General features: G+C 46.5%; 1 protein-coding gene across 1 annotated transcript in view; it reads left to right on the plus strand.

Moving 5' to 3' along the window:
• ASPDH (aspartate dehydrogenase domain containing) overlaps window positions 1-27,975 on the plus strand; it is a 113,053-nt gene that overhangs the window by 41,927 nt on the left and 43,151 nt on the right. The window contains exon 2 of the mRNA XM_056553843.1: window positions 23,566-23,639. Coding sequence (XP_056409818.1) covers window positions 23,588-23,639 — 52 coding nt within the window. The 5' untranslated portion in view covers window positions 23,566-23,587. The remainder of the gene's footprint in view (window positions 1-23,565; window positions 23,640-27,975) is intronic.

Below are 27,975 nucleotides of genomic sequence, written 5' to 3' on the forward strand. Positions count from 1 at the left end.
CCTATAAATTCAAGTTAGTGCAGGTGACTCTGCTGTAAGATTGTCTGTAATAGTAGGTAGTATCACCTTGCAGACATAAGCAGCAGCCCCCCGGCAGTCATTAGTAGCAGCCCCCCCCCTATAGACTGCAGGCCCCCCTTGTAGACAGCAGCCGCCCCCTATAGACTGCAGGCCCCCCTTGTAGACAGCAGCCCCCCTTGTATACAGCAGCCGCCCCCCCTATAGAATGCAGGCCCCCCTTGTAGACAGCAGCCCCCCCTATAGACTGCAGCCCCCCCCCCCTTTAGACAGTGGGCCCCCCATTTAGACAGCAGCAGCCCCCCCCCCCCCCGTTTAGACAGCAGCAGGGCCCCCTTTTAGACAGCAGCAAGGCCCCCCTTTAGACAGCAGCAGCAGGGCCCCCCTTTAGACAGCAGCAGCAGGGCTCCCCTTTAGACAGCAGCAGCAGGGCTCCCCTTTAGACAGCAGCAGCAGGGCTCCCCTTTAGACAGCAGCAGCAGGGCTCCCCTTTAGACAGCAGCAGCAGGGCCCCCCTTTAGACAGCAGCAGCAGGGCCCCCCTTTAGACAGCAAGCTCCCCTGTAGACATTAGTAGCAGCACACAGCTCACCTGCGGCTGTCCTCCGTCGGGTGCTACCGCTCCACTGCCCCATTCTTCCGTCCTCCCGGTCCGCATCATGGCGTCCAATGGAGGAACATGTGACATATACATCACTCCGCTTCCTCCGTAGCGCTACGATGGGCGCAGGGGAGGAGGTAGAGTGACGTGTGTGTCACATGCTCCTCCATGGAACACCATGAAGCGGACGGGAGGACCGGAGAACGGGGCAGCAGAGCGGCAGCAGGTATCGGACATGGTATAGGGGACATTAAACGAGTCCCCGATACCATGGAAATGGCTAGTATTGGCCCCGATACTAGTATCGGTATCAGGACATCCCTAATTTAAATAATCTGGATTTCTTCTTTATGAGTATGAGCGTGCACTTATACACCTTGGCACGTGTCTATGAAGTCATTAAAGGGGTACTACGGTGGACAACAATTTTTTTCTAATCAACTTGTGCCAGAAAGTTAAACAGATTTGTAAATTACTTCTATTATAAAATCTTAACCCTTCCAGTACTTATCAGCTGCTGTATGCTCCATAGGAAGTTCCAGTCTTACCACATTGCTCTCTGCTGACACCTCTGTCCATGTCAGGAACTGTCCAAAGTAGGAGAGGTTTGTTATGGGGATTTATTCCTGCGCTGGACAGTCCCTGACATGGACAGAGGAGGCAGCAATGAGCACTGTTGTCAGACTGGAAAGAACTACACAACTTCCTGTGGAGCATACAGCAGCTGATTAAGTACTGAAAGGGTTAAGATTGTATAATAGAAGTAATTTACAGATCTGTTTAACTTTCTGGCACAAGCTGATTAGAAAACAATTGTTGTTGCCCGGAGTACCCCTTTAATAGTCGTTTGAGGAATCTTCTGCCACGCTGAATGCACTTGGGATGTAAATCATTGAGATCCTCTATTGGCAGCTCCTTTACAATCACGACCAGTGACATCCCAGATGGGACACAAGTCCAGAGACGCTGCCAGCCACAGTAACACATTAGGGCCACGCCGGCTGCTCACAGGAACACGAGGAACATTTGACCTGACTTTGTTGTACTGAAAAATGGCTCCTGGGACACTTCTCCAACCTGGTCGGCAGTAATGCAGAGCTATAGTGAACCTGGAATAAAGAATAAAGAGGTCAGACTACCACACTATATACCCCCCACACTATATACCCCCCACACTATACTATATACCACCCCACACTATATTATATACCACCCCACACTATATACCCCCGACACTATATTATATACCACCCCACACTATATACCCCCACACTATATTATATACCACCCCACATTATACTATATACCACTTCACACCATACTATATACCCCCCCACACCACACTATATACCACCCCACACTATATACCACTTCACACCATACTATATACTAGCCCACACTATACTATATACCACCCCACACTATATACCACCCCACACTATATACTACTTGTACATACACAACTATATACCTTGGACCATCACCAAACCAATAACTAGGGACCATCACAAATAACCGGGGACCAATAACCGGGGACCATCACCAAACCAGTACACCCAATAACCTGGTACCATCACCAAAACAATACACCCAATAACCTGAGATTATCACCAAACCAATAAACCCAATAACCTGGGACCCACAATCTGTAACATATTATAGCCATCTATAAGACCACCAGAACTAAGGATTCTACCATGGCCACCAAATGAGACTTATCTAGAGCCTCCGCACTTAGTCCCATAGCCCCAGCAGACTCCCCAGAGTGAGTGCTTCACAAACTTAACCCATTATATACGGCTTCTCTGGGGGGTTCACATCCCTGATTACAGGCCCCTCGACCTCCGCACCCAGACCATTTACAATACTAATAGTTTTCTTTTTCAAAGTTCAAATTTATTTAAAAATGATTTTCCTTAAACTTTTCATACAACAACGAGAATCAAAATAAAGAAGTCAGAGACTCACAAGGTAAATCGAGACTCACAAGGTTAAAGCGACCAGTGTTATATAGTGGTATCAATATCCTGACAAAACATTGTTCCCAAGTCAGAAGACAAGAAACAGTAATAAATGGCAAGGCATAACAAGTTATAGGAGCAAATATCAATGTAACACAGTGCAATCCTGCTGGCCATACTGGAACAAGTAATAGGGGCTCATCTAAGGAGGTGTCAAATGAGATAAATCAATGACTGTTGAAAGAGCTTAAGTAGGTAACTGGTACACGATGATCAATGGCCAAAGGGTAAGGATAAGGAAGGAATATGGAGGGAGAGAGGATGGAAAAAAGAGGAAGGGGGCGAAAGGGAGAAAGGGTAGAGGGAGATGAGGAAAAGTAGAAGAGTTATAAGGTTAATTGGTAGGATCACAGAGAGGTAGAAAGAAATACCTGCGAGTAGGACAAATTCCGGACCTCCGCGACAAGCAGCCATATACAATGAGCCAGAGCATTAAGATCTAAAGGGATGTAGGAGATTGGTGTGAGGGGGGAGGTGAGAGGTAGAATCTGGTCTGCAGGAGGGGGTGTAGACAAAGTAACATGTGAGCTAGTAAAGTCTGGGGAGGCCAGAAAGGAGTTCCATAGACACCATGTCATAGTGGAGCGTGATATCTGATTGAGAGTGTCAGCCGTCAGTTCTTCCATTCCATGAATGTGGGATATTTCCTGAAACCAGGACGATATCGTGGGTGGAACGGTTGATTTCCACAATCTTGGGATAACCGTCTTTGCGGCCATCAGGAGAAAGGAGAGGAGGCGGGAAGTATCTGCAGGTACGGAGGGAGGAAGGATGGAATGGAGAGTGACCTCAGGGGTAGGTGTGAGGCGGATAGAAGTAATGGGTGTATGACGTCAAGGACCTTCGTCCAGAAGTTGAGCAGGGGCGGGCAGGTCAACCATACATGAAACATAGTGCCTCTAGTTGAGTTACAGCGCCAGCAAGTGTCAGGGACTCCTGGGTAGAAGGCTGCAAGCATGGCAGGGACTTGTCAGAATTTTATAGTTAGTCTCCTGAGCCTTGCAGGATACAGACAATCTGTGGCATTTTTTGAAGCCAGTCCTCTTCCGACATAGCACAACCTAAATCCCTCTCCCAGCCAGCCTTGAAAGGAAGGGGTTAGTCTGTAGTCATATTTAGTAGAAGAGAATAAGGTACTAACACTATGTTTCACAGGACCAGAGGTGACACATATCCTCTCAAACTTTGAAAGAGGGTGGTGGAGGTGCAGGACATTCTTTTTTGTTTGGTAATAGCTGAGTGGGAGAGGGATCAGGGACAAGATCGCTGAATGGTTTGAGAGAAGTTCGATTGAGAAGAGAATGAAACGCGACTCCTCGTCCTCGCTGGTAGGCATTATGTTTGTGAGTGCGATGGATTGTAGAAAAGGTGCGGAGAGTGTTATCTTTCGCCTCTCTGCCGGTAATGAAGCCCACTTGGTCCGGGTGGATTAGGAATCTCATGTTTGCCGAGAGTCTGTTAGCGATAAGTTTTGCAAAGAGTTTTGTATTGAATTAAAGAAATGGGGCAGTAGCTGGAGCATAACATGGGATCTTTGCCCTCTTTTGGGATGACAGTTACATTTGCACGTAAAAAGGAAGGAGAGAGGGGAAGAGTTCGCGGATATGGAATTAAAGGCTGACAGCAAGAGCGGAGATAAGTCAGGGTGAATCGTTTTATAGAACTTGGCCGTATATCCATCAGGACCAGGGCTCTTCCCCAATGGCATAGATGAGATGGCCGCTTCCAATTCCATAGGCGTGAATGGGGTCTCAAAATCTTGTATCACTGATGGGTCAAGTTGAGGGAGTGCTGTTTTTGCAATGTAGTGGGACAAAGGGACGAACGCTTTTCCAGGCGTGGTTTGTCCATGAGGGGGTAGTAAGTTGTATAAGGAGATGTAATATTGGTGGAAGGCCTCGAGTATATCAGGTGTTAAATTACAGGGGGTGCCTGTGTGTGACTTGATTGTGGAAATAAACAGAGAGGATTTCTTGTCTCTGAGGGCGGAAGCAAGAAGTTTGCCAGACTTGTTGCCCCATTCATAGAAGAGGCGACCAGTAAGTTGTTTATAGTATCTATGTTTGGAGGATGTGTTCGAGGAGCTTGCTACGGAATTGAATGAGTTCACGCAGGACATTGTCTTGTTGGGATTGCTTTTGGTGCATTTCAAGTATTTGCAGAGAGTGGTAAAGACTACACAGCTTCGCTGATACTTCCTTCTTCAGACAAGAACCATGTTTAATCAGCTCACCTCTAAGGACACATTTTAATGCCTCCCATTTGGTCAGACGGGGGAATTATCCAAGGCAAGGTCAGTAGTAAAGTTCAGGATAGAATCTCTGAGATCTTGTAGGCACATAGGGTCCCGGAGGAGAGATTCATTGAGCCACCAGGAGGATTGTGGCTTTGAGAGAGCAGGAAGCATAAGCGTGCAGGAGACTGGGGCGTGATCAGAGAGAATCCTAAATCCAATGTTCGTAGATTTAACAGAGGGCAAAAAGAAATGCGGGCAGAAAATATAATCTATTCGACTGTATGTTTGTCTTGGGAAGGAATAAAATGTGTAATCCCTGTCTTGGGGGTGGTAGGATCTCCATTTGTCACTAAGTTGCAGGGAGTGTAGTTTTTTCCTTAAAACTCGGAGCTTGTTATGGGAAAGGGTAGAAGAGCCCGAGGAAGTATCAAATTTAGGGAATAAAGGAAGGTGTCTCCACATAGGAGAATAAGGCCAATGGCAAATTCCGAGAGAGCATTCAGGGTTCTGAAAATAAAAAAGGTATCTGATCCATATTAGGGGCATAGATGGAAGCTTAGGTGAGGGGCTGGTTAGAAATCTCACAATTAGTGAATACATATCGAGCACATGGATCTGGGAGAAAGGAAAGGATTTTGATTGGGAGGGATGTGTGAAAAGTTAAGGAGACTCCTTTAGATCTGGATATCGGATTAGTGCTATGGATCCAGTTGGTGTAGTATTTGGTAGATAGGGTGGGAATATGATCAGATTTAAAATGGGTTTCCTGCAGCGCTACAATGTGTGCCCTTTGTTTGTGTCGTGTGTAGAGTATCTGGGCGTGTTTTTCAGGAGTGTTAAAACCCTGGGTATTCAGGGGGACTAGCTTAATGTCAGCTGCCATGATGTAGAGTGGAAGATAGAATCAGCTTACCAGCTGCGTCGCAGAGGTCCAGAGCATCCATGTTGCAGGTCGGCAGAACAGCATGAGAAAGGATCCTAGAAAGAGAAAAAGAGAAAAGGAATAGTGAGCAAGAGAGGATCAGAGGTAGAGCAGGATAGAGTAAGGAGCAACCATAAGAGAATGGAAACAAGGGATCTAGGAAGGAGGGCCATAAGGGCCAGTAACTGGATTGGGTCCAGCCCAATCATTACACTAATGGGGGGTCAATATGGAAGAGTCGCCAGAAGTGAAGACAACATCGACATTAGGGGTAGCAAGTGTGGGTAACATAGGTACAAAAGAAGTGACATATAGTCACAGGGCCTGATGGAACAACAGGTATTATGATTACCTCCGCAGTAGGACTAGTGGAGGACATCTAGAGGGGTAAGGCATATAAACAATAGGAGTACAGATAACGTCTCATGGTATTAGCAAAGTGGGAGGCATTAACAAAAGGTAATAATAGCTTTAACATTGTAAGGCAATCATGCAGATTCACAGTAAGGAGGGGCGCCTCTGAGAGACGCCAGTGAGTAGAACACATATAAACATTCTATTGGTAAAGAACCAATAGTGATACATCACCAGAGAAGGTTACAACAATTTACATGTTCCCGGTTCGAAGTGCAGATGAGAGCAATCTCGGCAGCATCACTAGAAGGGTGTGATGCAAATAGAGAATAGACAGGTACTAAATTCGGGAGAGTCAGGTCTTGTGGTGCTAGATCGAAGATCGTGGAATTTTAGTTGAAGGACTGGGTTTGTCATTACGCTGCGGGCACTGGGCAACTGGCATGGCCCGTGGCCAAGTCGTAGGCAGGAACAGTCCAACCCATTCAGGGACTTGTGAGAGCTTGAACGTAGCTAGGAAGGCTGGTAAGTCCTCAGGACGTCTAATCGTTGCAGTCTTTCGGCCATGTTTCACGGTTAAGGAGAAGGGGAAACCCCATCTCTAGTTTATATGAGCATTTTGCAGCATAAGAAGAAGTGGCTTGAGGGCCACTCTCAGTTTGAGGGTTTTCAGGGAGAGGTCAGGGTAAAGGTAGATTAGGGATCCATTGTATGTAAGAGGTTTCAGGTTTCTGGCTTTGCACATAAGTTCATCCTTTAGTAAGAAGTGGTGTACTCTACAGACGACATCCCGCGGTTTAGCCAGGTCAGGGCTTTTTGTTTCCAGAGCACGATGTGCCCTGTCCAGTTCTAGAGGGGCGTCAGGAGATTTCTGAATGATTTCATTGAAAATTTTCTGCAAGGTACTAGCAAGGTCCTGGGGAGGGACTGATTCGGGTAGACCTTTGAGTCTAATATTGTTCTGCCTATTTCTATTATTCAAGTCGTCTAGTTGGTCCACCATTGTGAATTGATATATAGAGATAGATTTTGTACTGTCATTGAGAGAATGGAGTTGGGCGGCAACAGAGGTGCAGAATTCCTCTAGGTCACGAACAGGATGTTTTAGTTGCGACACATCATTCTTAACAGGCTTAAGATCTTGTCTCCAGGCCGTCTGGAGGTCTGAGGAAAGAATCTGTAGGTCTGATTTAGTAGGTAGCAAAGCTAGTAGTGCTTGGAGTTCAGGAAAGTTTTTGAGAGTATTTGCAGCCGCCTCTGGTGTAGACAAACTGGGATCCATTGCTGGACAGGGCGAGCTGCAAGAGCGATCAGGAGTGTGAAAGCAGCACTGTGGTCGCCTGTTATCTGTTAGGGTATCATCAGAGGAGGAGTGACCCAGTCTGGAGGGATGTGAAGAGGCTATTTTACGTTGAGTTTTAAACAGTGTCTTCTTTGCAGGGGGGCTCGTGCCCCAGCAGTCAGAAGTATCACTGTCATCAGCAGAGTCTTGGGAGCCTCTAGCAGAATCAGAGTCAATTGCTATCGACCAGTCAGTCACATCCTGGGCCCGGGGCCCATGGACTGGAGCTAGAGAAGTGGCAATAGAGGCATAATCAGGTGTACGCTGGGTTATGGATACAGGTAGAGAGGAATAATGGTTGAGGGAGGAGGTCTCTCTACGTCTCTTCTCAGAGAGCGGCATTGCCACTGTGGCAGCATATGATGGCGTGGCTGTAGGCTGAATATAGAGATAGGAGCATTCACAGTGACAGATACTGTGGGCAGAAGTGGCTGGCTCAGGGAGGAATGGGGGCATCCATAGGATCAGTATACCTCAGTAAGCTGCCAGTGTGGAGTGTTGGTCCTGTAGGTGGTGGTGTTGAGGCCAGGGGAGCAGGAGAGGAGGATATCTCCAGAATTGTCCCCTGAGCTGCAAAGGGGCCTCCACTCCCGTGCTGAGATGGTGAGGGCAGGGAGGAGGCCGAACTCTGTCATGGCGCCTTACCTGTGAGGAGCAGCGGCATGCTGTGAGGAGGCCAGAGCATGTAAGCGGAAGGGATCTCTCTGCGGGAGAGGTTCGGAGGCGGCAGTCAGGAGGGTCAGATCTTCCACCAGAGATTGCTGCGGCAGCAGCACTTCCTCCATTGTGGACAGTGGCTGCAGGGTGCATGCCGCGGCCGGAAGAGAGGAGGTGTGCGCAGGCCCTAATGGCGGCCGTGTGCTGGAAGGCCACACTGCAAGTATCGGGTCCGACAGGGCTTTGATGTAGGCTGCGATTCCTCTGGGCAGGTCTCCAGGAGCAGGGGTAGATGACTTGTGGTTCTTGTTATGATTTCTGCCTCCCATATCAATCTAGTTTGCCTCAATAGCTGTCGGCCCTTCAGGAGCTCCTACGCCGTGCTGCTCATTCCCAGCGAGCCAAGCCACGCCCCCAATAATAGTTCTGTATAGTGCACACAGATTCCATAGCGCTGTACGCTCAGATTAAGCCCTGTCCCCATTTACCTTTCAGTATGTCTGGAGGAGACTGGAGAACGTGGACTCGTGGTCAGCTTCGTGATGTCCACTTATGGACATCTCTATGCCACATCTCTGCAGTGGAGAAAAGTCACGACCACAAGGTCCAAGTCAAGGCTTCTTCTCCACAAAACGTCCAATGACTCCTCTACCTGTCCACGAATGCCAAGACCCCAACATGTCAACCCATGGCTCCCTCCCCCTTGGTGGTGCCCATCCTCATCTGTGCCAGTTCTTGTACCCTTTGGCGTCTATGCCCATGTTTGCAGCTTTGTAGTTACCAACACATTAAAGGACAAAAATAGGAACATGTAAACCCCACCTAATCAGGACTGATGGAAAGTGAGCACCTGCCCTTGTTGGTGGTTCGGAAAGTTTAGATCCCTGTTGACAGCCGCCACAATCCCTTAGGACATTATATATAAATAATAAGTATCTGTGAATACAGAGAAGAACGTAGATAAACATTCATTTAAAGTGACCACAAATACAAAGGATCCAGTCCTGAGGGCCAATTCTTCTGCCTCCCCCTCCCCCCACAGAAACCTCAGGAACAGAATCATTAACCCCAAGATAAACAATCCCACAATCTACTTAGAGCAAAGTTCTGTCGCCGACCAGACGCTACCGGAGCCGAGAGGACAGGACGGTAAGAATTAATATAAGATATATATATATATATATATATATATACACACACATATAGACAGAGATATATACAGATACACATTATATATATATATATATATATATTTTTTTTTTCACACACACACACAGACAGATATATAGTGGAGAAATAGATCCAGCGCAGACCTCGTGCAATAGAAAACTTCTTTATTCAGGTACCAACAAGGACAGGATAAAAGTGACGCGTTTCAGCCAGATAGACTAGCCTTACTCATACTAAAAACTTTATCGATACAATGGACTTAAGTAGGCGGAACATCACCCATCAAACAGGTGCACCTGAGCTCGTCAGGGTCACATGTTCGGAGGACGATGCCCGCCCATCAAGGCCAAAGTTACATTGTTGTTCCAACATCAGAGTATACAGCTATGTAAAAAACAATAACTGCAAAATATACAACAATATGAAAAAGTACAAATGCGAATAAAATATATAGAAAAAAAACTTTGAACAAAAGCAAATACAAGTATGTTCATTTAAATAACCCCATGGGAGAAAGATTCCCCCATGGAAACAAGCAAGTACATTTGTACCGTAGCAACTATGAGAACTAATGTACCATGTGGGGAACAGATTGTGTGAAATAAAAAATATGAAATCTGCATCAATATTCCTAGAATATCACAGTCTGTTCTCCATCATGTACAGTATAACATGGAAAAGCGGAAGCAATAAACATAATCAATATAGAATATAGAAAAATAGCAAATATCCCTGACATAGAGATGAAATAATCCAAAGATAAAATGTAACAAAAAACATGTGAAGATATTATTAATAATGTGGTGCGACATCCAGCCGCCTATTCAGACCCCTGGGAAAACGGGATCCAAAAGATCTCTCTGTGTAGAGCAGTGGTTCTTAACCTTGTTGGAGGTCCTGAACCCCACCAGTTTCATATGCGCATTCACCGAACCCCTCTTAATTGGAAAAATAAAATATGATTTTTTCAAATTCAAAACAGAGGAGGTATATATTTAAGTATATATTCATACATAGGTGCACAAAATGAACAAAACCATTAAGAACAAAGAACAAAACCATGAAAATGTGATTTTCACACAAAAACATAATGAATATTTACTGCAAATCAGTGACTTCTGCTGTTGTCTTTCAGAGACCAGTTCAGAAATGCGCAGCTTTACCTTGGCAAGTGCCGCTCATGTCATTTTCGCAACAATGGCAGTGTTCCCCCACAGTAGGCAAACAGTTCCCCCACATTAGGCAGGCAGCGTTCCCCCCACATTAGGAAGACAGAGTTGCCCCACATTAGGCAGGCAGTGTTCCCCCACATTATGTAGGCCAGTGGTCTTCAACCTGTGGACCTCCAGATGTAGCAAAACTACAACTCCCAGCATGCCTGGACAGCCAACGGCTGTCCGGGCATGCTGGGAGTTGTAGTTTTGCAACATCTGGAGGTCCACAGGTTTAAGACCACTGATGTATGCAGTGTTCCCCCACAGACATACAGCCTCCAGCCATATACAGTGTTTGCCTGTGTACTGCCCACTTCAGTGCTCCGACCACCGCTCCGGCTATAGCAGTAGGCCTCGGGACCGGTGTTCGGAGCACCGAAGATGACGTGCCACTGGTTACTTACCGAGATGGCCAGTGCTCGTCTTCCTCCTCCTCTATCCTCCGTTCCTCGGCGCCTTCGTTTCCATGGGCGCACTCATGGGACGTCAGTGACGTCCCAGCGTGCACTATGTCCCGGCGGCCCTGCGTTTTTAAACTTAACGCGGGGCCGCTGGGAGTTAATAGTGATGGGAGGAATTGCTTGATTTGCCTGTCCTGTTGTGACCTCCCCCGCCGAACCCCGGGACTGACTCACCAAACTCCTGGGGTTCGATCGAAATCAGGTTAAGAACCACTGGTCTAGGATCTTCTGTTTCAAATTGACGCCTCTGGTCGGGGGGGATGCTTTCTCAATACCCTGCAAGAACATAGTTGCATAGCTGCCTTCATGTTTGTAGGTTACCTGGCCGCATAGGCATAGGTAACCCTGACTGCAGGGGACTCAAGGGTTAAGGAGAATAGATGGATAGTCAATCCTCCCACTCTGGTCTCTAGGGAGGTTATTTTTTGTATAGATACGCCCATAGGATATATTTGTCTGCCTCCCCGGATGCTCCCCCTCTTGTTCTCCAGCATCTTGAGGTGAGAGCATCCCCTGGAATGGCTGACAAACTATTTTGGGCGAACTTCCGGGAGCGGGTGTTTGCTGATTCCTCCCTTGTCCCCCGTATCCTAGCTGAGCTCGGGGACGCTGCTGCTGTGCGTGCCCCGGCTCCTGGTAACCCCCCTTATACTTTGCCGTCGGCAGTCTCACTGCTGGCTCCCGGTGGCGGCGTCTGCCCCGCACGGAAGGCACACTGGCCGGCAGTCCCGCCCCCCCTCCCGTCTTAGTCCAAGTCCCCCTCACCTGTCCGGCAGAGAACGCTGGGGTAGGGACACAGCGCGCACGACGGCGGCGGTCCGGGCCTCTGATAGTAGTGGTGCAGCAGTGAGGTGTTGGGCGGTAGCTCCGCCCCTTCCGGCCGCAGCGTACAGAGCTCAGTTTCTCTCCCCCAGGTAATGGGCACCCAAGCTTCCCACATGTCCCAGGCATCCTCGTCAGCCGACGAGGTGCCTGGTACCCCTCCCGCTGCATTAGGTCAGTTTAGCTTACCGGTGGCAGGATGCAGCTCTGTAGGTGCTGTATGTAGTGCCCCCATGCTGCCTTCATGCTCCAGCTCAGTGGACCGGGGTAGTGAACCATTATTTGAGGAGACTGATGATAATGTTGGGGGGGGGGGCAGGGTCTACTGTCACCCCCTGCTCAGTCACAATTTTTAACCCCTGCACTGCCTTTGCCCTCGGCCCCCAGCTCGGTACCTAACCCCTTGCCACCTCCCCCACCCCCACCCCCATTATTGCCTGCCGTTGCACTAGTGCTGGCACCTGTAGTCAGCCAACCACCGCGTGACCGTGTAGATTCTGGGCCTGTGAGACGGTCATTCTAGATCATCCTCCCGGAGTTCTGGCCGCTCCCGCAGGAGCAGAGCCGCTGTGTCTCACCATATGTGTAGGAGACGTTGTCGCCGGGAGTCTAGGAGCAGGGCTCGATCCTCCCGCTGGTGTTCGCCCTCCTCCTCAGGGGAGAGTTCCTGGAGCTCCATCAGCCCGGACAGGAGGTCACACAGGCGGTCGGGCCGGAGGCACAAGTCCAGGCCGGCATGACAGTCATCCCGTGGAGAAGATCAACCTAGCGCTGTGGCTACGCCTGCGCCTGTGGAGCGTGTGGATCCAGTTCCTGTGCCGCAGAGCGGCCCTTCTTCAACTCCGCCGGTAGTTCCTGCGCAGACGGGTGAGTTCAACTTTGCTGGGGTTTTGGGGGATGCGGGTTCGGAACTGTTGCCTACCCTTAAAGCGGTTTTGGCTAAGTTGGAGGGTTCGCAGGCTAGTCCAGCGCCCTCGGTCAGGAAGGTTTGCCCGGTGAGGGTAGGGGTGCATAAGGAGTCGTTCTTCTGTGGTGTTAGCCCCCTGGGGTCTCATGTTGAGTTTTCTGTGAAAGAAAAGATTTGGGGGAACCAGTATGTAGATGTTTGGTCCCTAGTTTCGGTGGATCAGCATACCATCGATAAGGAACGCAGGCCTCACCCCGAAAAATCATTTCCCGCTAGGCCGAATTTTGCTAAGACTATGGGGAATTGGGTGCAGGCTTTTTCGGTGTTGGGTTGTATTATGGGTGAAAAGCATCATGAACGCTGTTCGGAGCTTTTCATTTATATGGACTCAGTTTACAATGCGTACAAGTCGCATGGGGGTACGGCCTGGTGGCGTTATGACGAAGAGTTTCGTCGCCGCCTGGCTTTAACCCCTGAGGTTGGCTGGGGTGTGAAGGCGGCCGATGTATGGTTGCGATTGATGATCACCCAGAAGGGGTCCCCCTTTCAGTCCGGGGCCGCTGGTCCAGCTGGGACCTCGGGGTCAGTGGCCGTGCGGCGACCCGGCGCCTGCTGGCTTTTTAATGAAGGACACTTTAAGTTCCTCAATCTGTGCAAGTACAAGCACGAGTGTTCCGCTTCCGGAGGTGGTCACGCCGCAGCGCGTTGTTAACGGGCCCCTAAGCACCCAGGGCGCCCCGCAGCTGCGGGCGAGGGGAAGGGGGATTTTCCAGATAATTTAAAATCTGCTAGAGAATATCCGGATGTGTTGAGGGATAAGATTGGAAAAGAGGTGGCTTTGGGGTGATTCATGGGCCCATTTAGTTGCCCCCCCCCTTGCTATGTTTAGGGTTTCCCTGTTAGGGGTCGTGCCTAAGAAGGAGGCCGGAAAATATCGGCTCATCCATCATCTGTCTTACCCTAAGGCCTCTTCTGTTAATGACGGGATTCCGAAGGAGGATTCCTCGGTTTCCTATGTGTCTTTTGACCGGGCAGTGGCCCTTGTGCGTGGCGCGGGGCCTTCATCCTTGATGGCGAAGTCCGATATTGAATCGGCTTTTCGTCTGCTGCCAGTGCACCCGGAGTGTTTTCATTTGTTGGGATGTCGTGTAGATGGTGATTTTTATTATGATGTGCGCTTGCCCATGGGTTGTTCAATTTCGTGCCACTACTTTGAGATGTTTAGCACATTCTTGGAGTGGATGGTGCGTTTTGAGACGGGCTGCTCTTCGGTAATTCATTATCTGGATGATTTTTTGTTTGTTGCCCCTGCCGGTTCTTCTAGGTGTGGTTTTTTTGTTGGACACTTTTTGTTTTTAGATGCAGCGTTTTGGTGTGCCGTTGTCTGTGGATAAGACTGAGGGGCCAGCTACTGTCATGTCATTTTTAGGCATTGAAATAGACTCTGTGGCTATGGAGTTTCGCTTGCCTTCTGCCAAGTTAGAAATTATGTTGCAGTGAGTTGAATGTTTTTGTGAGGCCAAGAAGGTTACTCTCCGACAGATGCAGGTGCTGTTGGGTCACTTAGTTTTTGCCTGTCGCGTGATGCCGATGGGCAGAGTTTTTTCCAGGCGTTTGTCGTTGGCGACGAGGGGGGTTGCCCTCCCTGGTCACCGCATATCCGTATTTCTCGTTGCCTGAGATCGGATCTTTTGGTTTGACGGGAATTTCTCCGGTGTTACAATGGCCATACTTGTTGGCAGGCGGAGGAAGTGTGCAGTGGTGAACTGCAGCTCTTTACTGATGCTGCGGGATCCACCGGGTTCAGAGCTTACTTCGCTGGTGAGTGGTGCGCGGAGGCGTGGCCATCGGATTGGGAGGAGAAGGGCTGGTGTCGCAATTTGGCCTTGTTGGAGTTGTTTCCCATCATAGTAGCTGTGGAATTGTGTGCACGACATGTCCCGGGTGTTGATAACGTCATTGCTGATTCTTTGTCTCGTTTTCAGTTCCAGGACTTCAGGAGATTGTGCCCGACGGCAGAGCTGGAGGGTCGGTTGTGCCCACCTTTGGTTTGGGGCCTAGTGACCGGAGATTCATGCCACTGCTGGGCACGGTAAGGCGTGGAATTAGTGGTGTTTGTTGGTGGCTGGGCGCAATGTAGCGGAGTGCCCGCATTTGAGATTGGAGGTTACCGTGGACTACTTAATGTCATTGCGCTCTGCTAATTTTTCTGCTCTAGTGGCGCGGCGGAGGCTGTCGGGGGTCAGTTTTTATTTTCGGCTGCTGGGTTGGGAAGATGTTACCAAATGTTTTTTGATTGAGCAGTCGTTGAAGGGTTGGCAGCGGACACATGTTCGCAAGGACCTGCGGCGCCCGGTTTCGTACTCTCTGCTTGTTTCGCTGTTGCAGGCATCGGTCAGCAGCTGTTCTTCCGTTTTTGAGGCTATACTTTATTCTGCCGCTTTTTGTGTTGCCTTTTTCGGGGCCTTGTGGGTTGGGGAGTTGGTTCCTTCTTCTAGGCAGGGTCCTGACGGTTTGCTTTTTGAAGATGTAGTCTGCTCTAATGGGGTCTTACAGCTGCGTATCCGCCGTTCTAAGACCGATCAGGTAGGTCAGGGAGCCTGGATTCGTCTGTAATCGGTGGATGGTCCTGTCTTCCTGGTGCGGGCAGTCGCCGAGTATTTGTTGGTTCGGGTGTCGGGTGTTCAATTTTTTACCCACTCTGATGGTTTGCCTTTGTCCCGCTACCAATTCCAGGCGATATTTAAGCGGTGTCTGCAGTGTACAGGGGATTGGGCCGGCCACTGAGGCGTCACGGGCTGGCTTGTCCATGTCCGATATTCAGCACATTGGGCGGTGGCTCTCAGCTTGCTGTGCTGGTTATGTGCATCCAGAATTGCTGCTCTAACATGTTTTTCCTTTCAGATCCGTCGGTTGTGTTCCTGGACCATTCTTATATACACTGGGCGGCGCAGAGGGCAGCTTGCCGTCCGGGAGGGAGATCGCTGGGTTTTCATCAGGTCGATGCCCAGTGGCGGGGTATTCCCGGAATGAAGTGGCCTCAAGTGTTTTCAGAAGCAGTGAATATTTCTGGTAGGATGCGATCCGGTGTGGTTTTGGTGGTTCACGCGGGTGGCCATGACCTGTGTTTTACTAGGGTCCCTGAATTTATCACCATCATGAAGGCGGACGTAGAGAGGCTCGGGGGCTTTTTCTCCGAGATGGTATTGGTCTGGTCAGAGATTGTCCTGAGGGTCAAGTGGCAAGGTGCTAGGGATGCAGAGGCCATTCAGCGGTCACGCCGCCTAGTTAACTCGCATATGGCGAGGTTTGTCCAGTCCAAGGGTGGAGTGGTGGTCAGACACATGGAGCTGGAGGGGAATAACCGGAGGTTTATGATTAGCGATGGTGTCCACCTCAATAACATTGGGCTGGACATCTTCCTTTCTGGCCTTCAAGATGGAGTGGAACAGGCCCTGTTTGTTTTGAGTGGGGGTCGGAGCTCCGTGTAGGAGTACACAGGCTCCTTCTGTGGCGTGAGATATAACGTTGTTGGATTTTCTAGGTGCCGAAGGCATTTCATGCACGCTGTGGAGACGGTGGGGCATACTGCTTCGGCTTTGGCAAGTTGCTGAGTTCACGGTTGCTGCTATGCAGTATTATATTTGTTACAGTTTTAAATTTTAAAAATAAATGAGCTGTGACCACCACCCAGCCCACTTAAAAAGTTAAGTATGTGTTGTGTCGTTATTTCAGAGTGGGAGAAGGTATAGTGATAAAACTCAGGTATAAGGTTTGTCCAGGCAGTCTCTGTGCGCAGTGTTGTGACACCAGGGATGTATTACGGGTGCAAAAATGTGGGATGTCCGATAGATGTTTTTTGATTCTAACTTTAAGTTTATTCGTGGTGCATCCCACATATTGCACTTTACACTGTCTCCAAGAAAAAAAGATATGTAACGTTAGGAGTGTTGCAATTGATGAATTGCTGTATGTTGTATGTTTTGTCTGTGCTATATGACATGAATTGTGTAGAAACATGCATCATTTTACAGCAAATACAAACGTTAGGACCACATTTATAAGCTCCTTTGTGGGTAACCAGGATGAGGTGTTGTGTCTGACCCTACTAGAAAAGAGACTTGGAGAAAGTTTTTGAGCCAATGTGGGTTCTTTACGTGAAATACATTTATAGCCTCCCTTGAGAGCATCTGCATATAAAGGATCGCTCATAACCATGGGCATGTATTTGTGCACCATATTGCATATGGCTTTGTCATTTTGACTGTATTGAGTGATAAACATGACAGTATCACCAGTGTCATCCTGCCCCGACCCTATAAGCATGCTATGTCTTTTGCTCTATCAATGTTGTGTCTGGGATATCCCATACACAGCATACGGGATTTTATAGCTTCAGCTTCAAGCTCAAAGGCAGCGCTGGTAGAACAATTGCGTTTAGCTCTTATCATCTCCCCCACTGGCAAGTTGGAAATGACGTGGGGGGGGGGGGGGTGACAAGAGGAAGCATGAAGAATAGAATTTGTGGCAGTGTTTTTACGGTAGGTAATTGTAGCAAAATCGCCCTTCAGAGTAAGATCTAAAAAATAAATAGATGTTGATGAATGATGTAATGTAAAACGTAAGCCTAAAAGATTGTCATTCAGAAATAAATCAAAATTAGGAGAATTTCGCCCCATGGACGCACCAGTGATCTGCAGGTAAAATATTCTATCAAACATCAAAAAAATTATGTGTAAGTAAATAATCAACGTATAAAATAAGAAATGTATGCGTTGATTATTTACTTACACATATATTTTTTTTTATAGCATATTTTACCTGCAGATCACTGGTGCGTCCATGGGGGCGAAATTCTCCCCCTCTCTCGCCAACACTTTTATGTGTTTGTGGGAGAGGGGGATTCTTCTCTCCCCAGTAACCCTTTTTCAGATAACATTAAAGGGGTTGTGCGCTGCCCTGACTTTCGGAGCTCCGCTCACAGCGTCCGGAAGTTCATTGCTCCGAATGCTGGGTGCGGGCTTCCGTATTCGCGGCCGCCAGGCGCGACGTCACACCCGGCCCCTCATGACGTATCGCCCGCCCCCTCTACCAAAGTCTATGGGAAGGGGGCGTGAAAAAGGCCGCATGGGCGGCTGAAACGTAGCGATTGGAATGGAATAAACCCCTTGTCACTACTTTTGTGTGCTGCAGCAAATCTGTTCTTCTAGCATTGGGGACCCGGGACCTGGGACTTTCTGCTGCGTGCACCCATTTTACTATATTTATGAGGTGCGGCTCGCCCTGTGTCATATATTATATATTAGCCCAGGGGGATTGGAGTGGGGGGGGGGGGGGAATAATGGCACAAGGGGATTAAGTATCGCATTAGTATAAATGTAAGCAGACGCCTTTTGTCCGCGGGTACCCCTCACGGGTAAGTTCCGCACAAGGGGTACCCACCGTCATACTTTCAGCCTTTGGGGGTACAGTTGCCAAAAAGGTTGAGAACCACTGCTCTAGGGGTCATCCCTGACACAGGACTCATTTCTCCAACAAGCGAGACCACATAACACCTCTTCTTGCAATCTGACCCTCGGTTAGGTTTATTGGGAAAGGTTTCAGGACAAAATAAAACAAACAATGTACACGGGAACAAAACAAATCCTGACTGACTATACATCAGTCACTTCCCTTTCTATTCACTGGTGATCTTGTCTCCTGCAACCTCTACTCACTGTTCACACGCAGCGTTTGCAGCTTCTCGCCGTATGTGCTACTTGTCCGCTTCACTGTTGGGTCACTCACAGCACCCGGCTGTGTGGTCCGTGCAAGGACCCCTGCCTCCCCCTCACAGCCACCCACTGTCTTCTGGGGAGAGTCCAGACTATTCTATTTCCTTTCCCTATATACAGACTTCTCACACGTCTGCACCTGATGAGAGGCTCTGCATATATATAGACAGATAAGTATGTACACACAGTCTGGTCTCTATACTATATATTCACACTGGTCTGGTCCGTATACTATATATACACACAGTCTGGTCTCTATACTATATATTCACACTGGTCTGTATACTACATATACACACAGTCTGGTCTCTATACTATATATTCACACTGGTCTGTATACTACATATACACACAGTCTGGTCTCTATACTATATATTCACACTGGTCTGTATACTACATATACACACAGTCTGGTCTGTATACTGTATATACACACAGTCTGGTCTGTATACTATATATACACATGGTCTGGTCTGTATACTACATATACACACAATCTGGTCTGTATACTATATATACACACGGTCTGGTCTGTATACTATATATACACACGGTCTGGTCTGTATACTATATATACACACAGTCTGGTCTGTATACTATATATACACACTGGTCTGTATACTATATATACACACAGTCTGGTCTCTATACTATATATTCACACTGGTCTGTATACTACATATACACACGGTCTGGTCTGTATACTATATATACACACAGTCTGGTCTGTATACTATATATACACACAGTCTGATCTGTATACTATATATACACACGGTCTGGTCTGTATACTATATATACACACAGTCTGGTCTGTATACTATATATACACACGGTCTGGTCTGTATACTATATATACACACGGTCTGGTCTGTATACTATATATACACACAGTCTGGTCTGTATACTATATATACACACTGGTCTGTATACTATATATACACACAGTCTGGTCTCTATACTATATATTCACACTGGTCTGTATACTATATATACACACGGTCTGGTCTGTATACTATATATACACACAGTCTGGTCTGTATACTACATATACACACGGTCTGGTCTGTATACTATATTTACACACAGTCTGGTCTGTATACTATATATACACACTGTCTGGTCTGTATACTATATATTCACACTGGTCTGTATACTATATATACACACGGTCTGGTCTGTATACTATATATACACACTGTCTGGTCTCTATACTATATATTCACACTGGTCTGTATACTACATATACACACAGTCTGGTCTGTATACTATATATACACACTGTCTGGTCTGTATACTATATATTCACACTGGTCTGTATACTATATATACACACGGTCTGGTCTGTATACTATATATACACATGGTCTGGTCTGTATACTATATATACACATTGTCTGGTCTGTATACTATATATACACACAGTCTGGTCTGTATACTATATATTCACACTGGTCTGTATACTACATATACACACAGTCTGGTCTGTATACTATATATACACACAATCTGGTCTGTATACTGTATATGCACACAGTCTGGTCTGTATACTATATATACACACAGTCTGGTCTCTATACTATATATTCACACTGGTCTGTATACTACATATACACACAGTCTGGTCTCTATACTATATATACACACTGGTCTGTATACTATATATACACACAGTCTGGTCTCTATACTATATATTCACACTGGTCTGTATACTACATATACACACAGTCTGGTCTGTATACTATATATACACACAGTCTGGTCTCTATACTATATATTCACACTGGTCTGTATACTACATATACACACAGTCTGGTCTGTATACTATATATACACACGGTCTGTATACTATATATACACACGGTCTGGTCTGTATACTATATATACACACGGTCTGGTCTGTATACTATATTTACACACAGTCTGGTCTGTATACTATATATACACACGGTCTGGTCTGTATACTATATATACACACGGTCTGGTCTGTATACTATATATACACACTGGTCTGGTCTGTATACTATATATACACACGGTCTGGTCTGTATACTATATATACACACAGTCTGGTCTCTATACTATATATTCACACTGGTCTGTATACTATATATACACACAGTCTGGTCTGTATACTATATATACACACAGTCTGGTCTCTATACTATATATTCACACTGGTCTGTATACTACATATACACACAGTCTGGTCTGTATACTATATATACACACAGTCTGGTCTGTATACTATATATACACACTGGTCTGTATACTATATATACACACAGTCTGGTCTCTATACTATATATTCACACTGGTCTGTATACTACATATACACACGGTCTGGTCTGTATACTATATATACACACGGTCTGGTCTGTATACTATATATACACACAGTCTGGTCTCTATACTATATATTCACACTGGTCTGTATACTATATATACACACAGTCTGGTCTGTATACTATATATACACACAGTCTGGTCTCTATACTATATATTCACACTGGTCTGTATACTACATATACACACAGTCTGGTCTGTATACTATATATACACACAGTCTGGTCTGTATACTATATATACACACTGGTCTGTATACTATATATACACACAGTCTGGTCTCTATACTATATATTCACACTGGTCTGTATACTACATATACACACGGTCTGGTCTGTATACTATATATACACACGGTCTGGTCTGTATACTATATATACACACGGTCTGGTCTGTATACTATATTTACACACAGTCTGGTCTGTATACTATATATACACACTGTCTGGTCTGTATACTATATATTCACACTGGTCTGTATACTATATATACACACGGTCTGGTCTGTATACTATATATACACACAGTCTGGTCTGTATACTATATATATACACACTGGTCTATATACTATATATACACACAGTCTGGTCCGTATACTATATATACACACAGTCTGGTCTCTATACTATGTATTCACACTGGTCTGTATACTACATATACACACAGTCTGGTCTGTATACTGTATATACACACGTTCTGGTCTGTATACTATATATACACACACGGTCTGGTCTGTATACTATATATACACACGGTCTGGTCTGTATACTATATATACACACGGTCTGGTCTGTATACTATATATACACACGGTCTGGTCTGTATACTATATATACACACAGTCTGGTCTGTATACTGTATATACACACGGTCTGGTCTGTATACTATATATACACACGGTCTGGTCTGTATACTACATATACACACGGTCTGGTCTGTATACTATATATACACACGGTCTGGTCTGTATACTATATATACACACGGTCTGGTCTGTATACTATATATACACACGGTCTGGTCTGTATACTATATATACACACGGTCTGGTCTGTATACTATATATACACACTGGTCTGTATATTATATATACACACGGTCTGGTCTGTATACTATATATACACACGGTCTGGTCTGTATACTATATATACACACGGTCTGGTCTGTATACTATATATACACACGGTCTGGTCTGTATACTATATATACACACTGTCTGGTCTGTATACTGTATATATATATATATACACACTGGTCCGTATACTGTATATACACACGGTCTGGTCCGTATACTATATATACACACGGTCTGGTCCGTATACTATATATACACACGGTCTGGTCTGTATACTGTATATATATACACACTGGTCTGTATACTGTATATACACACGGTCTGGTCCGTATACTATATATACACACGGTCTGGTCTGTATACTATATATACACACGGTCTGGTCTGTATACTATATATACACACGGTCTGGTCTGTATACTATATATACACACGGTCTGGTCTGTATACTATATATACACACGGTCTGGTCTGTATACTATATATACACACGGTCTTGGTCTGTATACTATATATACACACGGTCTGGTCTGCATACTATATATACACACGGTCTCGTCTGTATACTATATATACACACGGTCTGGTCTGTATACTATATATACACACGGTCTTGGTCTGTATACTATATATACACACGGTCTGGTCTGCATACTATATATACACACGGTCTCGTCTGTATACTGTATATACTACACACGGTCTGGTCTGTATACTACATATACACACTGGTCTGGTCTGTATACTATATATACACACTGGTCTGGTCTGTATACTATATATACACACGGTCTGGTCTGTATACTATATATACACACGGTCTGGTCTGTATACTATATATACACACGGTCTGGTCTGTATACTATATATACACACGGTCTGGTCTGTATACTATATATACACACGGTCTGGTCTGTATACTATATATATATACACACGGTCTGGTCTGTATACTATATATACACACGGTCTGGTCTGCATACTATATATACACACGGTCTGGTCTGTATACTATATATACACACAGTCTGGTCTGTATACTATATATACACACGGTCTGGTCTGTATACTACATATACACACGGTCTGGTCTGTATACTATATATACACACGGTCTGGTCTGTATACAATATATACACACGGTCTGGTCTGTATACTATATATACACACGGTCTGGTCTGTATACTATATATACACACGGTCTGGTCTGTATACTATATATACACACGGTCTGGTCTGTATACTATATATACACACGGTCTGGTCTGTATACTATATATACACACTGTCTGGTCTGTATACTATATATATACACACAGTCTGGTCTGTATACTATATATACACATGGTCTGGTCTGTATACTATATATACACACGGTCTGGTCTGTATACTATATATACACACGGTCTGGTCTGTATACTATATATACACACTGGTCTGGTCTGTATACTATATATACACACGGTCTGGTCTGTATACTATATATACACACGGTCTGGTCTGTATACTATATATACACACTACTGGTCTGTATACTATATATACACACAGTCTGGTCTGTATACTATATATACACACAGTCTGGTCTGTATACTATATATACACACGGTCTGGTCTGTAACATTTTATATGTTTCTTCTTTTTAGTTGATGCGGCAAATAATACAAAATGTCTAATGAGAGGAAGAGACGGATCGGCATCGTGGGCTACGGCCATGTTGGTACGTATCACTAGGATCGGGATTCTTTACTGTGTGTTCATATATATATATATATTAGTGGTGTGTGTCAGTGTGTATAATATTATATATATGTATATATATATATATATATATATATATATATATATATACACACACACACACATACAGTCATGGCTGTAAATGTTGCCCCCCTGAAATTTTTGTATAAAATGAAGTATTTCTCACAGAAAAGGATTGCAGTAACACAGGTTTTGCTATGTAGAAAGCCTTTTGGGCTGAATTTGTGTGAGGGGGCGTGAATTCCCACACCCCCTGCACCTACAGACGGGGCCATGCAGGGGGGCACCACTATAAAACGCCCCCGCAACATACAGGCGGGGTGTACGTTGTTTCCAGGTCGGAAGGAGTGTAACAGCGCGAGGTCCCATGCCTACAGGAACTTGACTAGGATCTGGTTCCCCGGCCCCCTTTACATAGAACTGTTACCACCGTCACCCAATTCCCGGTCCGGCGGTGTTTCCCCAGCTGCGATCCCGGAGCCGGGCGGGTGACGTCACTCTCCCGCGCCATGAGGTCCTCCATCCAGCACGCTCGCTTCTAGCGTGGTATGCGGCATGGACACAATTCTCGAGCGGTGGACGGGGGTTGTCCAACGACCCCGGGACCCGCTTCAGCTCCCCTCCGCTGGCTGCCCATGACTCCGGCGGTGTGCCTGGCGTGCTGGGTTGCCGGGGCGACGCTGCCGGGCCGCGCAGTGGGCGGAGAGCCGGAATCTCTGCCGCAGCTGGTTCCCTGGCAACCACCACATGGCCAGGCCGTGGCAGCGGCACCCTGGGACCCCGGGGCTCACGCCGAGGCGGGTGTCCCCCACACGGCCAATGCGGGGTGAGGCACATGCAGGTCAATGCAAGTAACCTGCTAAGGAACGGTGCTGTCACCAGGCACCTAGGATATGGAAACACAGTAGTCAAATCCCTATCCTCCACATCATCCATGACAGCCCTTGCAGTCACGATAACTTTCTACTGCAGTCACCCAGCACCCACACCGTGCAGTCACTCGTAGCTTTCATACCGTGCAGTCACTCATAAGCTTCCATACCGTGCAGTCACTCATAAGCTTCCATACTGTACAGTCACTCATAAGCTTCCATACTATGCAGTCACTCGTAGCTTTCACTCCGTACAGTCACTCATAGCTTTCATACCGTGCAGTCACTCATAGCTTTCATACCGTGCAGTCACTCATAGCTTTCATACCGTGCAGTCACTCATAGCTTTCATACCGTGCAGTCACTCATAGCTTTCATACCATGCAGTCACTCATAGCTTTCATACCGTGCAGTCACTCATAGCATTTATACCGTGCAGTCACTCATAGCTTTCACATCGTGCAGTCGCTCATAGCATTTATACCGTGCAGTCACTCATAGCCTTCACACCGTACAGTCACTGATAGCTTCCATACTGTGCAGTCACTCATAGCTTTCACACCGTACACTCACTCATAGCATTTATACCGTGCAGTCACTCATAGCTTCCATACCGTGCAGTCACTCATAGCCTTCACACCGTGCAGTCACTCATAGCATTTATACCGTGCAGTCACTCATAGCATTCATACCGTGCAGTCACTCATAGCCTTCACACCGTGCAGTCACTCATAGCATTTATACCTCGCAGTAACTCATTGCTTTCATACCGTGCAGTCACTCATAGCATTCATACCGTGCAGTCTCTCATAGCTTCCATACTGTGCAGTCACTCATAGCTTCCATACCGTGCAGTCACTCATAGCTTCCATACCGTGCAGTCACTCATAGCATTCATACCGTGCAGTCACTCATTGCTTTCACACAGTGCAGTAACTCATAGCAATCATACCGTGCAGTCACTCATAGCATTCATACCGTGCAGTCACTCATAGCTTTCATACCGTGCAGTCACTCATAGCTTCCATACCGTGCAGTCACTCATAGCTTTCACATCGTGCAGTCGCTCATAGCATTTATACCGTGCAGTCACTCATAGCTTTCACATCGTGCAGTCGCTCATAGCATTTATACCGTGCAGTCACTCATAGCATTTATACCGCGCAGTAACTCATTGCTTTCACACCGTGCAGTCACTCATAGCTTTCATACCGCGCAGTCACTCATAGCTTTCATACCGTACAGTCACTCATAGCTTTCATACCGTGCAGTCACTCATAGCTTTCATACCGTGCAGTCACTCCTAGCTTTCATACTGTGCAGTCACTCATAGCTTTCATACCGTGCAGTCACTCATAGCTTTCATACCGTGCAGTCACTCATAGCTTTCATACCGTGCAGTCACTCATAGCTTTCATACTGTGCAGTCACTCATAGCTTTCACACCGTGCAGTCACTCATAGCTTTCATACCGTGCAGTCACTCATAGCTTTCACACCGTGCAGTCACTCATAGCTTTCATACCGTGCAGTCACTCATAGCATTTATACCGCGCAGTAACTCATTGCTTTCACACCGTGCAGTCACTCATAGCTTTCATACCGCGCAGTCACTCATAGCTTTCATACCGTACAGTCACTCATAGCTTTCATACCGTGCAGTCACTCATAGCATTCATACCGTACAGTCACTCATAGCTTTCATACCGTGCAGTCACTCATAGCTTTCATACCGTGCAGTCACTCCTAGCTTTCATACTGTGCAGTCACTCATAGCTTTCATACCGTGCAGTCACTCATAGCTTTCACACCGTACAGTCACTCTTAGCTTCCCTACTGTGCAGTCACTCATAGCCTTCACACCGTACACTCACTGATAGCTTTCATACTGTGCAGTCACTCATAGCATTCATACCGTGCAGTCACGCATAGCATTCATACCGTGCAGTCACGCATAGCATTCATACCGTGCAGTCACTCATAACTTTCATACCGTGCAGTCGCTCATAGCATTTATACCGCGCAGTCACTCATAGCTTTCACACCGTGCAGTCACTCATAGCATTCATACCGCGCAGTCACTCATAGCATTAATACCGTGCAGTCACGCATAGCATTCATACCGTGCAGTCGCTCATAGCATTCATACCGTGCAGTCACTCATAGCATTCATACCGTGCAGTCACTCATAGCATTCATACCGTGCAGTCACTCATAGCATTCATACCGTGCAGTCACTCATAGCATTCATACCGTGCAGTCACGCATAGCATTCATACCGTGCAGTCGCTTATAGCATTCATACCGTGCAGTCACTCATAGCATTCATACCGTGCAGTCGCTCATAGCATTCATACCGTGCAGTCGCTCATAGCATTCATACCGTGCAGTCACTCATAGCATTCATACCGTGCAGTCACTCATAGCCTTCACTCCATGCAGTCACTCATAGATTTCTCTCCGTGCAGTCACTCGTAGCTTTTATACCGTGCAGTCACTCATAGCATTCATATCGTGCAGTCACTCATAGCATTCATACCGTGCAGTCACTCATAGCATTCATACTGTGCAGTCACTCATAGCATTCATACCGTGCAGTCACTCATAGCCTTCACTCCATGCAGTCACTCATAGATTTCTCTCCGTGCAGTCACTCGTAGCTTTTATACCGTGCAGTCACTCATAGCATTCATATCGTGCAGTCACTCATAGCATTCATACCGTGCAGTCACTCATAGCATTCATACCGTGCAGTCACTCATAGCCTTCACTCCATGCAGTCACTCATAGATTTCTCTCCGTGCAGTCACTCGTAGCTTTTATACCGTGCAGTCACTCATAGCATTCATATCGTGCAGTCACTCATAGCATTCAAACCGTGCAGTCGCTCATAGCATTCATACCGTGCAGTCACTCATAGCATTCATACCGTGCAGTCACTCATAGCATTCATACCGTGCAGTCACTCATAGCATTCATACCGTGCAGTCACTCATAGCATTCATACCGTGCAGTCACTCATAGCATTCATACCGTGCAGTCACTCATAGCATTCATACCGTGCAGTCACTCATAGCATTCATACCGTGCAGTCACTCATAGCATTCATACCGTGCAGTCACTCATAGCATTCATACCGTGCAGTCACTCATAGCATTCATACCGTGCAGTCACTCATAGCATTCATACCGTGCAGTCGCTCATAGCATTCATACCGTGCAGTCACTCATAGCATTCATACTGTGCAGTCGCTCATAGCATTCATACCGTGCAGTCACTCATAGCATTCATACTGTGCAGTCGCTCATAGCATTCATACCGTGCAGTCACTCATAGCATTCATACCGTGCAGTCACTCATATCATTCATACCATGCAGTCACTCATAGATTTCTCTCCGTGCAGTCACTCGTAGCTTTTATACC

The sequence above is a fragment of the Hyla sarda genome, unplaced genomic scaffold, assembly GCF_029499605.1.
Source record: "Hyla sarda isolate aHylSar1 unplaced genomic scaffold, aHylSar1.hap1 scaffold_404, whole genome shotgun sequence".
Classification (NCBI taxonomy): Eukaryota; Metazoa; Chordata; class Amphibia; order Anura; family Hylidae; genus Hyla; species Hyla sarda.